The 17,147-nt window shown below is 34.3% G+C and overlaps 2 protein-coding genes across 9 annotated transcripts; one reads left to right on the top strand and one right to left on the bottom strand.

The window, feature by feature from the left end:
- Positions 1–3,502, top strand: LOC140982655 (adenylylsulfatase HINT1). Its single transcript, XM_073449285.1, has 5 exons — positions 1–153; positions 243–300; positions 1,860–1,949; positions 3,053–3,170; positions 3,261–3,502. Exons 1-5 carry the CDS (start codon positions 98–100, stop codon positions 3,326–3,328), a joined length of 390 nt encoding a protein of 129 aa, XP_073305386.1. The 5' UTR covers positions 1–97; the 3' UTR covers positions 3,329–3,502.
- A 6,102-nt stretch (positions 3,503–9,604) lies between these two features.
- On the bottom strand, positions 9,605–13,615 carry LOC140982621 (ABSCISIC ACID-INSENSITIVE 5-like protein 2). 8 transcript variants are annotated; one of them, XM_073449243.1, is made up of 5 exons: positions 13,527–13,615; positions 13,319–13,408; positions 12,142–13,211; positions 11,972–12,043; positions 9,605–9,991 (listed from the first exon to the last, which is right to left on the bottom strand). In XM_073449243.1, the coding sequence occupies exons 3-5, from the start codon at positions 12,967–12,969 to the stop codon at positions 9,911–9,913; spliced, it is 981 nt and encodes a 326-aa protein (XP_073305344.1). In that variant the 5' UTR covers positions 12,970–13,211; positions 13,319–13,408; positions 13,527–13,615; the 3' UTR covers positions 9,605–9,910. The 8 variants fall into 8 exon arrangements, with proteins under 8 accessions (XP_073305344.1, XP_073305328.1, XP_073305374.1 ...); XM_073449227.1 differs by having other exon boundaries at positions 12,142–13,034; XM_073449273.1 differs by having other exon boundaries at positions 12,142–13,034; positions 13,323–13,408.
- Between the last annotated feature and the right edge of the window lie 3,532 nt (positions 13,616–17,147).

Raw genomic sequence — 17,147 nt, 5'->3', positions numbered from 1 at the left:
AAACAAAAGGGGTTAGCTGGAGACTACTTGTATTTTGTGGGGGCAAAAGCGAATTACCTCCAAATATAAACCCCACCAAGCAGCGCAGCTGACGAAAATGGCTTCCGAGAAAGAGGCTGCCCTTGCTGCTGTTCCCTCTGATTCTCCCACCATGTAAAGCAACTCGCATATATATACATATACATGTATTTACTTGTATATGAATTTGAATATTTGATTTTATTGAATGTTGGAAACTGCAGATTTGACAAGATTATCAACAAGGAGATACCTGCCAATATCGTGTTCGAGGATGAAAAGGTTGTCTTTTATGATCCTTTTGCTCTCATTTTATGAAGATGCGCCCTTGTGATAATTTAGATTATGCTATTTTCTCTATTGTGGTAGACACGATTTTTTGTGAAAAAATGTGGAGTATAATTTGTTAATTCTTAGATACAAAGACTCCAAATGGGGATCGCGTTTAACATGGTTGTTAACAGCATTGAATGTTGCCCTGTTGTCAGAATACTTTCATTTGCATTTCGAACTTCATCCTCAATTCTTCAAGAATGATCAATAGGTTGTGTTTGAATACACGGATTTGACACGATGAACAATTATTTCAAATTCTTTTGACTAGTTTGGATGGATAAATTTTCAAATCCACTCTTTATCAAATTAAGCAATTTTGGTGGATTTCAAATACACTGAAAACTGGTGGCATTTGAAATTCATTCATCAAATCCTTAATCAAATCAAAGCCATGAATTCAAACACAACCTCAATCCATAAAATTTCATGCACACAATTAGCCATGGCTCTAAAATTCTGCCTTCTCCAAGTAACAAGATTTCTCCACAAAAAAGTGCCGTACCCCAAAGTAGATCTTTGATCTGTAGCTGAACCAACCAATCAACGTCTGTAAATACCTCGATGTTTCTCTGATTGCTCTTCTTAAAGAAGGGCCCTTTTCTAGGTGTCACTTCAAGACATATTGAGATTTTATACCCAACTTCAAGATGTTCTTTACTTGGAAAGTGCATAAACTGGCTAGCAACACTGACTGCATACCCAATGTCCGATCTCGTCTATCAATCTAGCTTTATTACGCTCAGGAGATCCAATGGAATTGAAGTTTATTGTGAAACCCTCTTGCATCCAGCTAGAACTTTTCTTTTATGTTGATCAACATGCTCTCATGTACCAGTTTTTTATGAGCTCGTATCTACTCATGAACTGCTGCCTTCCATTTGGGTAGAACTTCTTATTTATTCTTAGGTATATCCACACCAGACAAACAGTTGCAAGGTGAAGGATGAAAATCAGTGTGCTAGGTTTTCATAGGACATATATATTTAGATATGGGGTGTTTTGTTAATTTTCTACTAGATTTCCTAGAAGCAATAGGAAGATCATCGAAACAATCAGGATTTGAATTTTTTGAAACCCGACTTAGGTCAAAATGCACATGAACTGGATTTGAATCCAAAGAAGCATAACTAGATAGGAGAATTACCTGGGTTTGAGGGTTGATCTTGTTCCACTTCTGATACTCAAAATATCTTCATTTTATTGGTTCATACATCCTCCCTCATTGTAATCAACAAAATATGGCACTTAATTTATTGTATGATTGAAATGATTTGAATTGAATCGGCAAACTATAGAATTTGGTAAAAAAAGCTGGCACTTGGTCCTCTACAAACAGTTTATGAATGGTTTATTTGTTATTTACTCGTCACGATTTCAATCGTATATGATTTTCTGATTTTTTAGGCAGTGAATGTTGTATTAAGAGGCTGTGCATGCAAGTCTCCACTCTCAAAGCATTTTGTGTATTTATTAAATTCTCAGAGCTGTTCATTCTTCTTTGGCAGGTTCTAGCTTTCAGGGACATAGCTCCGCAGGCGCCTATACACATCGTGATTGTTCCTAAAGTAATAGATGGCTTAACTGGAATTTCAAAGGTATTTTTTTCTACTTATTTACATATCGTGATTGTTCCTAAATTGAAAGATGGCTTAACTGAAGTTTCAAAGGTATTTTTTTCCTACTTATTTAGTGTCTTTGATGCGAACTTCATGTATCTTGTGATTTCATCGCTTTATTGATATGATCTCTAATCCATTTAAAACCTGAAACACGTCTAGTAGTATAAAGATGTTTCATTCCTACCCAACTGTGTGGTGAATGAACAGATTTCGTTTGCGCCTTAGATGGGTTGGAAACTTGCGTGCTGTAAAGAGAACATTATTCTGACAATTTTTAAAGAACTTTGTGAGAATTTTAATCTCAAGATTATCGGTTGAAGTGATGGGTTGGAAACTTGTGTGCTGTAGAGAGAACATTATTCTGACAATGTTTAAAGAACTTTGCGAGAATTTTAATCTCGAGATTATCGGTAGAAGTTTCTTATAATTTCATCCCGATTCCAGAGTATCTGAATGTTTTGTTCTAGCTTTACCGGCAAAGTTATTGAAGAATGTAATCTAACCAACACCTGTAAGAATAATAAGCAATGAACAGGTTTGTACAACTATCAAATCAATAGCTACATTGGAAAAACTGAATTTTTTTCATACCGGAAAACATTAATAGAGCACTTGTGAAGACCGGATTTTTGGTTAGTCAATTGAATTTAGAAGACTCTAAGAAAGCTTAGTCAATACATATCTTCATGATGACTTCTTCATTGTTTAGAGCTTAGTCAATAAAGATCTTCAAGATGAGTTCATTGTTTAGTAGAAATATGATTGAGCTCACTCCATGAGAGTTCTTGAATTTCAATAACGTGTACACTTTTGACGTTCAAAATCTTGTCACAGTCCCACTTTGGGCTAGGCTTGTGCAGTCTATGTCACGTGACCCCTCGATTGATTTCAAGAACTAGTGCACTTCATGGATCTGGATTTGACTGAAAATGTGCCAGAACCTTTTCCTTTGTCAACTTTCATATTCTCTTGCTTCCCTCCTTTATAAATGTAAAATCTATTCAAATTTTCAAGAATAAGGCAGCTCTCCTTTATCAGTTGACCATCAATTTTTTTTGAATTATGATCATATCTTGCAGGCTGAGGAGAAACATTGCGAGATTCTTGGTTACCTTCTTTATGCTGCAAAGCTTGTTGCTAAAAAAGAAGGCCTCGAGGATGGCTTCAGGCTCGTGATTAATGACGGTCCTAAAGGATGTAGGTGTCAGCTTTCTACCGGTTATCTTATGCATTCAATGTGTGATTAATTTTCCTTTGGTTGGTCTTGACTTAAGACTATTTTGGCAGGCCAATCTGTCTATCACCTTCATATTCATCTGCTTGGGGGACGACAGATGAACTGGCCTCCAGGTTAACATGGTGAAGTCACGATGCATTAGTTCTATACAAGTTTCTACCACCCTCTACTGTTCTGAAGTTAGTAATATCCAATAAATGTATTAATTGCAACGAGATTTGATCAAGTTGCGGCTCGACTTTTTACCTCCATCAGTTTCTAATTCCAAGTTACATCTGGGTTTTGCTGCGTCGTTCTTGAATCTACTCTTTTTAAAAGTTGAATATGGATGTTTGGAAGTAGAGTTAGTAGTGGTTGGGGGACTCGTGATTCCAATTTCCAATTTAGTGGGTGTCTAAAATATTATTGAACACGAAACTTATATTTTAAAAGATTATATATGAAGTTTTAAAGAGTATTCATTTGATAAGATCACTTCATTTACTTGCCGTTTGAGCCACAGGTTAGTCGGAATTAGGTTGAAACAGAGTAATTATTTAATTTGGAAATTTACTTCAAGAGAAATTTGGTTCTAAAACTAAATGGAGGCGATTAAACTTTTAGTGATTGTATTTTCTATAAATATTTTAAAGTTTTCTCATGCCGGCTATTTTGGTATCAAGGGGATTGAGAGATGGTTGAATATATCATAGACGATTTTTGAAAATCACAGAGTGATTTTTTTTTAAAAAAAATTTCATCTCATATGTATTTCAATACATAGGGAATGAAAATTTTTAAAACAAAACATAAACGAGTCCATTAATCATAATTTCATATTGACAATTTATTAGATATAAATGGATTTATTCAATAATATTTGTTTAGAGATGTTCTATTTTAACATTGATATCCTATGAATAGATCCATTAAGATCAGGTCCAAACAAAACTTTGGACCCCCGGCCTATTTCTAACCACATGATGGATCTCATGTACGCTCCTATAAATATCAGGTTTGAGAGTCTAATTATTCATTCACTACATTGATTCTTAGCAGCGTCTCTATCTGCTCTTTCATTTTATTCTTAATATCTGACTTGAGCGTCGGAGAGGCTATGCTGTGACACCCTCCCGGCCCCCTTCTAACGGTCTCCTTCATGATTTCAAGCCTAGAATGAATTCGAGGTCTACATTCAGGCTAATATCACCTTCTGGAACCGAACCCTATATTTCTAGTGAGTATCACTTGACGCCGTCTGTGGTAAGCTTTGAGCTGAGCGTAGAGATGGTAGGCCGGAGAGGAAGCAAAAGAACTAACTCAGCATCGTCACGTCCTCAGACGAGACCCGAACAATCTCGTCCTGAAACGAGACATGAACAACCTCATCCTAATACGAGAGCTGAACATTGTCTCAATGAGAATGTGGGGAATTCGACTTTTGAAATATCTAAGGGTGCAGACTTACCACAAGATCCCATCATCAGCTTTGGGCCGGAAGACCTCCAAGGCATACCTTGGTGGTGACGGCCACCATTGCCAATTACGATGTGGTAAGGATCTTTATTGATAATGGAAGCTCTGTGAATATTTTGTTCAAAAGAATATTGGATCAGATGAAAGTGGAAGGATTTGAGTTTGAGTCGGTCACTACCCCTCTGTATGGGTTTGCGGGACATGCCATTCCGTCATTGAGTCAGATTGTTCTTCCCCTATCCTTGGGGACTGATCCTTGACGAGTAACAAAAATGATAACCTTCACAGTGGTGGATACCCTGTCAGCATATAATGGAATTCTGGGACGATCAGCCCTAAAGGATTTCAGAGCTCTAGCTTCCACCTATCATCAGAAGCTTAAGTTTCCTGTGGGAAAAGGATTTGGAGTATCGTGCAGGGGACAAAAAAGTCGCGCGTCGCTGTTATGAAGGGGCAGTAAAGGAATAGGGAAAAAGAGCGCGTGTAGAAGTTAACATGATTAGGAAGGGAAGAAATGGGTTCCCGTATTGAAGAAAGAGGTTAAGGAGGTAGCGGACGAAGAACCTGAAATTGTAGAGTTGGGTTCCGAGAAAAAGACACTTAAGATAGCCCATGACCTTGAGCTGTTGGAAGAGAAAAAAGAGGCCGCGAGCATTCGCATGGAAGATTATAAAAATCATATAGCTCAATCTTACAATCGTAGAGTCATCAGAAACTTCTAAATGGGTGACTTGGTCCTGAGGAGGTACAAGAAGAGCATAAAGGAAAGTTGAAGAATGCGCCAGGTAAGGCTTTAAAAAGGCCCCGGAATGCTTACCAGCTTAGAAAATAATACTCTAGATTTTATTGTTGATGTATTTCGTTTCTGAATTTGTCCTGCGTAATCGGTTAAAATTTAATAAAAACGAGTTCTTGTATTAAGTTCGTGGATGTTGTTGTATTATGAGGATGACATGAGCTCATTCATGAGCTGAAGTTTACCTACTTGGGCTATGCCTAGTAGAGCAGAAGAGGTGAGGAGACTGAAAATTAAATTTTACCTACTTGGGCTATGCCTAGTAGAAGAGAAGAGTTGAGGAAAATTAAATTTTACCTACTTGGGCTACAACTAGTAGAGGAGAAGAGATGGGGGATTGAAAATGAAATTATACCTACATGGGCGAGGAGAAGAGTTGGGGGGATTAAAAATTAACTTTTATCTACTCGGGCTATGCCTAATAGAGGAGAATAGTTGAAGAGATTGAAAATTAAATTTTACCTACTCGAGCTATGCCTAGTAGAGGAGAAGAGGTGGGGAGATTGAAAATTTAAGTTTACCTACTTAGGCTACGCCCAGTATAGGAAAAGAGTTGGGGAGAAGGAAAATTATATTTTACCTACTTGGGCTACGCCTAGTAGAGGAGAAGAGTTGGGGGGATTGAAAATCAAATTTTACCTACTCGAGATATGCCTAGTGGATGAGAAAAGTTTGGGAGATTGAAAATTAAATTTACCTACTTGGGTTAAGCCTAGTAGAAGAGACGAGTTGGTAAGATTGAAAATTAAAATTTACCTACTCGGGTTACGTCTAGTAGAGGAGAAAAGTTGGGGAGAAGGAAAATTAAATTTTATCTACTTGGGCTATGCCTAGTAGAGGAGAAGAGGTGGGGAAATTGAAAATTAAATTTTAACTACTCGGACTATGACTAGTAGAGGAGAAGAGGTAGGAAGATTGAAAATTAAATTTTACTTACTCGGGCTACGCTAGTAGACGAGAAGAGTTGGAGAGAAGGAAAATTAAATTTTACCTACTTGGGCTACTCCTACTCGGGCTATGCCTAGTAGAAGAGAAGAGTTGAGGAGATTGAAAATTAAATTTTACCTACTCGGGCTATGCCTAGTAGAGGAAGAGGTGGGGAGATTGAAAATTAAATTTTACCTACTTAGACTATGTCCAGTAGAGGAGAAAAGTGGGGATAAGGAAAATTAAATTTTACCGACTCGGGCTACGCCTAGTAGAGGAGAAGAGTTGAGGGAATTGAAAATTAAATTTTACCTATTCGGGCTACGTATAGTAGAGGAGAAGAGTTGGAGAGATTTAAAATTAAATTTTACCTACTTGGGCAATGCCTACTAGAGGATAATAGTTGGGAAGAAGGAAAATTAAATTTTACCTACTCGGACTATGTCTAGTGGAGGAGAAGAGTTGAGGAAACTGAAAATTAAATTTACCAACTTGCGCTATGCCTAGTAGAGGCGAAGATGTAGGGAAATTGAAAATTAAATTTTATCTAGTTAGGCTACGCCTAGTAGAGGAGAAGAGTTAAGGGGAAGGGAAATTAAATTTTTCCCACTTGGGCGATACCTAGTAAATGAGAAGAGTTGAGGAGATCGAAAATTAAATTTTACTTAATTGGGATATGCCTAGTAGATGAGAAGAGTTGAGAAGATTGAAAATTAAATTTTATCTACTTGGGCTATGCCTAGTAGAGGAGAAGAGATGAGATTGAAAATTAAATTTTACCTACTTGGAATACGCCTAGTAGTTGAGAAGAGTTGGGGAGAAGTAAAATTAAAATTTACCTACTTGGGCTACACCTAGTAGAGGAGAAGAAATTAAATTTTACCTAATTGGGCTGAGCCTAGTAGAAGAGAAGAGTTGGAAAAACTGAAAATTAAATTTTACCTATTAAAGCTGAAGCCAAGTAGAGGAGCTTGAGATGGTGAGGGTGAATGTTGGAGCCTAGTTGATTAGCTTGAGGTGGTGAGAGTAGAGAACTTGATGTACGGAGGGTGAGGGTTCATACAATTCATAATTTTCCTACTAAGGTTGGAGTCTAATAGAACTTGAGGTGAAGAGCTTGAAATGTAGAGAGTGAGTTGACATACTATGACTGAAGCATAGTAGATGATCTTGAAGATGAGGAGCTTGAGGTGAGGAGGGTGAGGAGTGAAAAGTGTAGAGTTCACATTTTTTCTATTATGGGTGAAGCCTAGTAGAGGATCTTGAAGATGAAGATGAAGAGTTTTATCTTTTGGAAATCGTGCACATATTCAAAAATTTCTTCCTACGAAAAAATAAAAGTAATTTATCTTTCAAATTAATGAAGATACAAAAAAGGAAAGCTGGAGCTAAAATTCATTAATTTAAAATAAAAAATAAGTAAATCGACATACATCCACTTCTTTTATTTTTTTTAAAAAAACTAAATCAATGTATATTTAAATAAATAAAATATTTTGTCTAAAAAATAAAAAAAGTACAAATTCAAAAATTTTTATTAATCATATTGCTAGTAATAATAAAATAAAAAATAAGTAGAAAGCTACGTTTATAAATTTTTTTTCGAAAACTAAGCTTACAAATATTTATATAAAATTTTTTATAAAACAAAAATAAGTACAATTTTTTAAAATAAATTAATTAATATTTTACAAATAAAGAATTTAAAAAAAAACTGGCTAATGAACTCACAATTTAAATTGATCTATTTTTCAAATTATTGAACTTGAGTTTCAACTCTTATTTTTTGCATTTATTCTTCTTATTTTACTAACAAGATAAGATATGTGTCCAAATTCAATAACAATAATAATTAAAAAAGCAGTGTCCGCTGCCAAAATGTTGCAGCTGCACTGCAATTTTGCAGCTGCAGCGTCTGCTGTTATTAGTGATAGACGCTGTAAAATTTATTGCAACATCCGTCAATGATGGTGACGTTTAGCTTTAGTTTTACAAAATCCCACCGTCTATCTTATTTTTTAAATTAAATTTTTTTAAAAATTAATTTTAAAAAAAAAACCATATAGAAAGATAAGATTAAATTTACATGTATTTCCTTATCAATTTAGAAATTTTACAAATATATCATTTAGTATCATCTTTAGTATTTTCAAGTTTAATATGGATGAAAGGTCATGTGGTCTTTTCATAATTGGAAAACGTATCATTTATTTACACTTTAATAGGTATAATAGAACAGATATGTGGGTTTATTGCACAGGTATGAATCTCATGTGTAAGGATAAATACTTATCTTTAGATACACCTTTGGGTACAATACCTCAAAAATATCATCTTGTTCACCGTAAAATGCAGAATTCACGTTTTCGTATAATAACTCAAGAATAACATCTTGTTCACTGTGAAATGCAAGGAGCAAGTGTCCATGTTAGAATAAATTATAAGAATACGTTTTCTGTGAGACGGTCTCACTTATCCATGAGACGGGTTGGCCTAGTTCATACTTAGAATGAAATGTAACACAAAATTTAGCACAAAAATAATACTTTTTTTTATAGGTCAAGTTGTATAGAAAATTCGCCTTACAAAATTGATATATGATGTGGTCTCATATAAATTTCTATGTAAATATTATTGGAGAAGAAATCTTTAACTTCTTGAAGAGATGCAGAGGCAAATCTAAAGGCCATAATTTTTTTGACTTCGTTAAACAAAGGTGTTTACATCCTCTCTCTTTCTAAAAAAGTATCTTTTTTTTTTTTTTTTGTACAATCTTATTTCTGTGTTGGAGCGACTTACATCAATCCCTTTTGCAAGGATTAATTATATTTAATTATCAAAATATTGAGTGAAAACAATCTTTAAAGATCCGATGTTGTGGCTTCAAATTCCACATTGACTCGCACAACCAATCCATTAATATTTTCATTTCAAGAAAATATAAACAAATGTACTCATTACAAAAATAATTAATAGAAAAAAATATTTTTATCCCATCTTTACATTTCCTTATAAAACAATTATATTACAATTCATAACTTTAATTGATACAAATATCCAAATATTATTATGATACAAATACAAATTGAAATGACATACCATCATCACCCAACATACGTCTCATTTCCAACTTAATTTAAAGGTATAAAATACTTTTCGAAAGTACCAAATATTCGACCAATCCTTGCAGGTGAAAAAATCAACTAGACATCAAAATTCATGGAAAGAGCCAAATACTACCTAAATGAGTAGAGCTTACCAGATAACATGGTGTTGAGAATACATTTGAGCTGATGACTTACTAAGTTGAACACAATATATCTATGACAATAATGTACATACAGAAACGAGGCTCGTAACGCTACAAGGAGTCTGAAGGATGTTCACACATAGAAAAACTGGAAGATTACAACCTGAGGCTGTCGTCTGGACAAGATCCTGCATACCGCAAGCACCAAAGACAATAGAAACAAATACTACTAAGTAAAAACAACAGCAGAACACGATGAATCTACACAACCCTCATATAGGAGCAGAACTCGTTCTCCGAAGCTGATACTTCGGCTCAGGTGGTGGCATGCTAGGCAACACCTTCTCCCATTCCTGCAAGTATAGTTGTAGCAATTGATAAAAGGTGTGCATCAAGTGAATATTAGTGAAATCAGAGAACAATTAAACAAGAATGTATGCCTTGCTAGCCAGGAAGAGTCCTTAGCCTTTACTAGGCAACTGGTGACAAGAACACCGGTCACCGCCCACAAATTTTTTTGGCTGACTAGAGAAGCAGCGGCATTCTTAGATTGTATTGCAGGTTTGATAGCCGACAAGCACTTTGTCCAAACATAAGAACAAAAGTCAAGAGTTATTGGTTTGATTTCTAGTTGTAAGTTGTAACAATTGCTGGTGGGGATTGTCTGGTCTAGCAACAATCTTGACTCAGCTGTGTTGTTCGGCTTAAAATAGCTCAGTTGCATCAATATTATTTACTAAAATTTTAGTAGCTTGGGAAGTACAAAGATACTTCCTCCTTCACTATGAAATTGCTACGAGATCGAGAGTATCTGCTGTTGTGTTGTTTGATTTAAAATAATTGTGATACATCACCATTATCTGCAAAAACTTTTAATAGCGAAAAATGCCAGATCTTGTAGCAATTATATTGCATAGTGAAAGAGTTAGTATCCTCTTCCTTCCAAAGATAATTTTGCGCTCAACTCAAGTAAATAAGACAGAAAAGCTAGGCACAGTGACCAACAGATGAGGAAACTGAAACTCCTAGCTCAAAAAGATCAAAACTGGTATGACAAATAACGAAAGGCTCAGTTTGCTGAAGTTGCTGCATACCAGCTAACTGGGACACGAAATTGGAGCTATTCACACAAATTATCGTTTATCTACTGATGAAGAACCCAGTCTGCAAGAATTTTCTTGATAGAAAAGAGGTTTGTTTCATTCATTTGGAACAAGGGGATGACAGTAAGGGAAAAGGGGAAGTAAAAGCATGGAAAACGACAAGATATGGTCCAAAAATTGTAATAACTACAACATTTTGTTGGTCAGGTTTGCACGTTTTCGAGCATTCATTCCATCTTCCCTCCCACCCCATTAGGAAACAGGAATGATGGATTCAAAGAATATGGCACCCCTCCACTTAGATGTCCCCACTGCCATTTTTTCAAAGAAAAGGTTATGCACCCTTCACTCTCATCGCCACTCCCATCCCACTTTCACCCAACCTGGAAAGGCAAAAACCAATAGTGGAGCAATTCATAGCATAACTGACATCTTAAAAGAGAAATTTAAATCAAAACCCTGTGGATTCTCTTCCAACTAACACAACGACAAATTTTTGAGCAAGAATACTGTTATATTATTTTGCCAAATATTTTATGCATGGAAACGGTTAATGCAGATCTAAAAAGATTCCACCGAATTATGATACAAATTGGTTTCAGTTACATTATAGTCTGATAAGATGATGAAGCTCAACAGGACTCCTAGTCGCTCAAGGCATAGCTCTAGAAGAAGGAATAAACTAAACGCCGTCAGATTCATGCTAATAGAACCTAAATAGCATGCCTGATAGTTTCGGAAGTTGACATACATTTCCTATTTTTTCCTCGTAACATCGATGCACACTTCAATGATGAAATTCTACTAACAGTTTGAAATTGATGGTTCTTACTGGCTCTCCACATAGTAAGCATATTCCTTGACATCTGAATCAGGTTCTTAATCAAAATCTCATTGTAATTGGGGAAAAGTCAATTTTCTCATTTCTGGCTTAGTTAATAAGAAAGGAATGAAGCCGGAGGCCCAGACAGTAAGCACTAGGCTGTTATTTTAAATTTCCTAATCAAATAAAATTTGAAAAAGTTAAAACATCTATATGGGGAAATTGCTTAAATGTTTTAGCATCTCACTGTAGCATGTCTCATTATCATCTTCATAAATGAAGTTAGATGTTTAATATTTATGTAGATACTGTATATCCATGTGTTCTAATTAGAAGGAATTGCAATGAAATGCTAAAATATTTATAGAAGTAGGTGAAAATAATGGGAATAGAGATAAAAAGGCAACCTTTTGTCTCTTGAGACGTTCATTCTCCTCCTCAAGACGTGAAACCTTGTTCTCCAGCTCATGGGTGTAAGCCTGCACAGTGCACATAAAAAAGTTGATAGCGTGTGTCTATAGCCAACAAGAAGAATCAACAAAAAAGGGGTCAGATAGTTTTTGCGTGAAAAACACACCTGCTTCCTAGCTCGTGATCGAGCAGCTGATTCCCTGTTCTTGATCATCCTCTTTTGTCTCCTCTCAACGCTCTTTTCAACAAAATCACCAGGTGCAACCCTTTTTCGTCCAGGAGTCTGAGTATCCGACAAAGTATCCAACCGTGGGGACGAAGGCATGGTTATTTGAGTTTCCGGATATGCAGCATCCATTATCTGATTTCCACCATGAGCAACAGTTCGTTGAACGGATTGGCTCCGCATGAAAGCAGGAATCTGCTGCATAGGAATAGATGGGATCTGATAATTCATCCATTGGGCTTGTGGGGGTAATCCAATCGCATCAACTCCTCCAAAAACCGGGCCTGAATTATTTTTCCCTGCAGATGATTCAACAACTACTCCTGCCTTAACCAAGAAATCCTCCAAAGTCATTTCACCGAGAGTCCTTTTTCGATCCAGACTACTCCTTCTCTGTCCTTGCTGGATATCATGCCACACCTCATCAACAGTCTTTCTACTCAGATCCCTGGACAATGTGAGGCTTGACTGGCGGTTCAAAGACGAGCCACACTCAGGCTGCTGCCCAGGTGGCCCATAATCAATGCCTCCTATAGCGTGATTATTATTAGCCTCAACTGTCCACACGGTCTTCAAAAGCTCATCAATATTCATGCTAATTAAAGGTTTCCCCAGATCGCCCAATTGATTCTGCACCTCATCAAGAGTGAGATTGTACAGGGACCCTTGGCTAAGCAAGGGGTTGGATTTCGAGTCCGGATTTTGAACTTGAAGGTCAGGGGTTCCCCCATTGCTGCTGCTACTACCACCACCCCCTTGAGATCCCATTCTCTCAACCACTATTTAGTAGCCTCACACTCTTCCCCTTCTCCCCTTTCTTCTACACCCACAACCTAAAATTAACTCCATCAAGAAATCAACAATTTAAAAAAAAAAAAAATTAAAAAAAAACCCTTAATCAAAGCAGCAAAACAAACTCCTACACCCAAAGCTTTGCATGAAATGCACCATTGAATCTAATACAAACTAAAACAGCAACTCATCAAATTAACAAGCGCATCAATCAAAAACTGCAGGGGGAAAAACATCAATTCTCCCAATAATTAGAGGCAGATCAAATCCCATAAAATGCACGAGAACTGGAAAAAATTGAGAAAAATCAAACATAGAAACTTACCAACCAGAAGGATTAAAAGATTCCCAGAAAAGAGCAAACTTTTACTCTGAGATTTTGGTCTGCATGCCAGTCACTGCGCTCCAACACTCGCTGTATATAAAGAAAAAAAAACCCAGAAGCCATAAAACCTGATAGCTCAATTTACCTCTGGAAAAATCAATTTTAAATATGGAACGAATTATAAATGCAGAGGAGTTAGAAATTAGACCCGCATTCTATTCTCTCTCTCTTTCGAGAGTAGACTGTATTAATCTTCAAATGCTCGTCTTAAGGAAACACCACCAAGCCTCTATTTTGCAAGTCTGATAAATTTTCATAATATATATTTTATGAATTAAATAATATTATTGTTATTAAATTATAAAGCCATAGGTCTTTGCATATAAAATACATAAAAAATAATTTTTCCCCGTTACCGGTACTTGTGCACCCTTTTCGAAGCTTTTGAGTATTATAATAAAATACAGAAAGTCTTTTCTGGTTCATTCGATTTATATTTATAAAAAAAAATATATNAAATTGTAATAGTTATGGTAAATTCATGAAAAAACAGTGTTAAAGTGATTACAGTATTGTTTTTAAAACTACAAAATTTTATTAAAACACAATTTATTTTTTATTTTTATTTTTGAAAAGCCTTTAAAATATATTTTATGCTTTGGTTTTCATTAGCATATCTATGTGTTTGGAATAAAAGAAAATGAGATTGGGTGGGATTTAAAATTAGTATGTCATTTGAAGTGTTAGAAATGAGTGGATTTCGAAACGGAATTGGTTTGATGGGATTTGAAATCCTAATAAAATTGAAGAGTGTTCGTGGACTTTCATGAATTTGTTGAAAAAGAGATTGAATGTTGAAAATAAGAGTTGTAAATATTGAAAATTAATGTGTAATAATGTAATTATTTTTGGATTATTTCCAAATAAATTATATAAATAGGTCTCTCATGTGAAGAAAAATACAATTAAGTAGACAAAATTTTTATAAAGTTTGTAGTTTAATATATTTTGTGAGTTTGAGATTTTTACTTTTTTACCGTAAATTTTTATTATTAACACGTTATCAGCACGATACTCGAAAATTCGGTTCTCCATATTTTTCCAAGCTCCAAACACAAGAAAAATCTAATAATATTCAAAAGTAAGAATATTTATTTTACTATTTATTTATTTTTATTGTATATATATTTAATATATAATATCACGTTATTATATAAAATGAGTTTATGACACTTCATTATAATAACGTGATGTGATTATATTATTACACCGCTTATATAATTTTATTGTGTTACTGTTTATTTATTGTATAAATATATTTGAATAATATCATGTTATTATATAAAAGTATTCTATGACACCTCATTATAATAACGTGATGTGATTATTTCACAATTTATATATTTTTATTGTGTTATATAATAATTATATATATATTTGTATAATGTCACAGTATTATATAAAAAGAGTCTTTGACACCTCATTATAATATTGTGATGTGATATACATAATTATTTAAACATGATTAACATTATATAAATCATATTATTAGCATAAAATTTACATATACATACATTTATTTTTTAAAGATTTTTTAACGTCATAAACGGCTAGTTTTTACCTTATAAATATGATTTTACAAATACATTCAATCACTCCACACTTACTCTTACTCCCTAAAATTTTATTCATCAAAATTTTCGAAAAAGAAAAATATGGTTCTTTCAAGGTTATTTTGTATAATTATTTTGGTTATTATACTCACTAGTCTTGTATTTATCGGAGAATATGTGCCTCTCGTTTTTTCTTTATTTTTAAGAATGCTTGTACTTATAATTTATATGTTACTTTTTACTGTCATATTAATATATTTGGAACTTAACTAATAAAATGCATTGTTATTTTTATAGTACCACCATGTCAAATTTGATAAAGCTCGAATTTATTGCACTCGACATTACGGGAAAAATTTATATGACATGGACTCTCGATGTAGAAATGCATCTTGAGTCATTGGGTCTAAGGGAGACCATTAAAGAAAATAGTATCTCATCATCACAAGAAAAAGCAAAAGTTATGATATTTTTGCGTCGACATCTTGATGAAAGATATAAAAGAAATTGATGAGATATTTTCTTACAATGTGGCAATTGACATCATAAATGACAATGAAGATCATGAACCAAAATATTTTGGTGAATGTAAAAATCATCATGACTGGATAAAATGAAAAGACTCCATCCAGGTTGAATTGGATTCGCTAAATAAACGTAACATTTTTGGACATATAGTCTTTACACCTGAAAGTGTAAAACCTGTTGAATACAAATGCGTTTTTATTCGAAAGAGAAATGAGAAAATTGAAATAGTAAGATATAAAGCTCGACTTGTTGCTCAATGTTTTTCTCGAAGACCTGGAATTGATTATGAATAAACATATTCTCATGTTATGGATGCAATTACATTTCGGTATTTGATTAGTTTGGCGGTATCTGAAAATTTAGAAATGCGTCTTATGGATGTTGTCACGACTTACTTATACGGATCACTAGATAGTGTGTGTGTGTGTGTGTGTGTGTATCTCCGAAGGATTTAAGATGTCTGAAGCACAATGCTCAAAACCTAAAGAATGTTATTCTGTGAAATTGCAAAGATCATTATATGAGTTAAATCAATCCGGTCGAATGTGGTATAATCGGCTAAGTGAACACTTAATGAAAAAGAGATATGTAAACAATTCAATATGTCCTTGCGTTTTCATTAAGAAAACAACATCCGAATGCGTAATTATTGATGTATATGTCGATAATTTAAACATCATTGGAACGAATAAGGAAATTCAAAAAGTTGTGTTGTACTTGAAGGAAGAATTTGAAATGAAGGACCTTGTAAAAACAAAGTATTGTCTGGGTTTGCAAATTGAACAAAAAGAATGTGGAATATTCGTTCACCAGTTAAATTATACGGAAAATGTCCTTAAACGTTCTAATATGGATAAATCAAATCATTTAAGTACTCCAATGGTTGTTAGATCATTAAACATAGAAAAAGATACATTCCGTCCATGTGAAGATGACGGAGTTATTCTTGATCCAGAAGTACCATATCTAAGTGTTATTAGTGCCCTTATGTATCTTGCAAATTGTACAAGACCTAATATATCTTTTGCTGTAAATTTATTGGTAGATTTAACTCATATCCTACAAAGAGACACTGAAACGGAATTAAACAGCGAATGTGTGTGGCTAAAATCAATGACCGAACATATCCAAATCTCATGCGAATTATCATTCGACAAGAAGCTTGTGTGTAACGCCCCAGAAATTTTAAGGTTCACGTAAACCACATGCACGCAAGTTATTAAATTCCTTGTATTTTAATTAATTATTTTAATTGCATTAATTAATTATGTTGTGCATGATTGCATGTTTAAAATATATTTTTCTACATTGTTGCATTAAAATGTATTTTTTTTAAGGATATTCGAGTTGCGATCGAGGAACTGAGACCGAGGGCTGAAAAATAGAAAATGATTTTATTAAATAATTGTTTTTAATTATTTATTTAAAATATGGGTTATGCTTTTTCTTATTTTTAAAAATATGGGGTTTTGAGGTGATTTTATACGCCGGGACGTAAATTTTATCGGTGTTGGTTTTTCAAAAAAAATACGAACGTTTTAGCAACCCGGCTAATAAATTCACATATTCAATTAAAGAAAAACCTTTTTAATGTTTTAATTAAATCCTAATCAAACACTAATGGGCTTAATTTGAAGCTTAAAAGGCCTAAAGCCTAGTTAGTGGAGTAATTAGTATATAAAAAAAAA

Source organism: Primulina huaijiensis, chromosome 1 (assembly GCF_012295235.1).
Source record: "Primulina huaijiensis isolate GDHJ02 chromosome 1, ASM1229523v2, whole genome shotgun sequence".
Lineage (NCBI taxonomy): Eukaryota > Viridiplantae > Streptophyta > Magnoliopsida > Lamiales > Gesneriaceae > Primulina > Primulina huaijiensis.
This window is presented reverse-complemented; position numbering and strand designations above follow the sequence as displayed.

Coding starts and splice junctions, on each gene's coding strand:
- LOC140982655 (XM_073449285.1), top strand. CDS start 98: ATGGCTTCCGAGAAAGAGGCTGCCCTTGCTGCTGTTCCCTCTGATTCT. Junction 154..242: donor CCCTCTGATTCTCCCACCAT/GTAAAGCAACTC, acceptor TGGAAACTGCAG/ATTTGACAAGATTATCAACA. Junction 3,171..3,260: donor TAATGACGGTCCTAAAGGAT/GTAGGTGTCAGC, acceptor CTATTTTGGCAG/GCCAATCTGTCTATCACCTT.
- LOC140982621 (XM_073449213.1), bottom strand. CDS start 12,969: ATGGGATCTCAAGGGGGTGGTGGTAGTAGCAGCAGCAATGGGGGAACC. Junction 12,044..12,141: donor GATCACGAGCTAGGAAGCAG/GTGTGTTTTTCA, acceptor TGCACTGTGCAG/GCTTACACCCATGAGCTGGA. Junction 9,992..11,971: donor AACGTCTCAAGAGACAAAAG/GTTGCCTTTTTA, acceptor CTATACTTGCAG/GAATGGGAGAAGGTGTTGCC.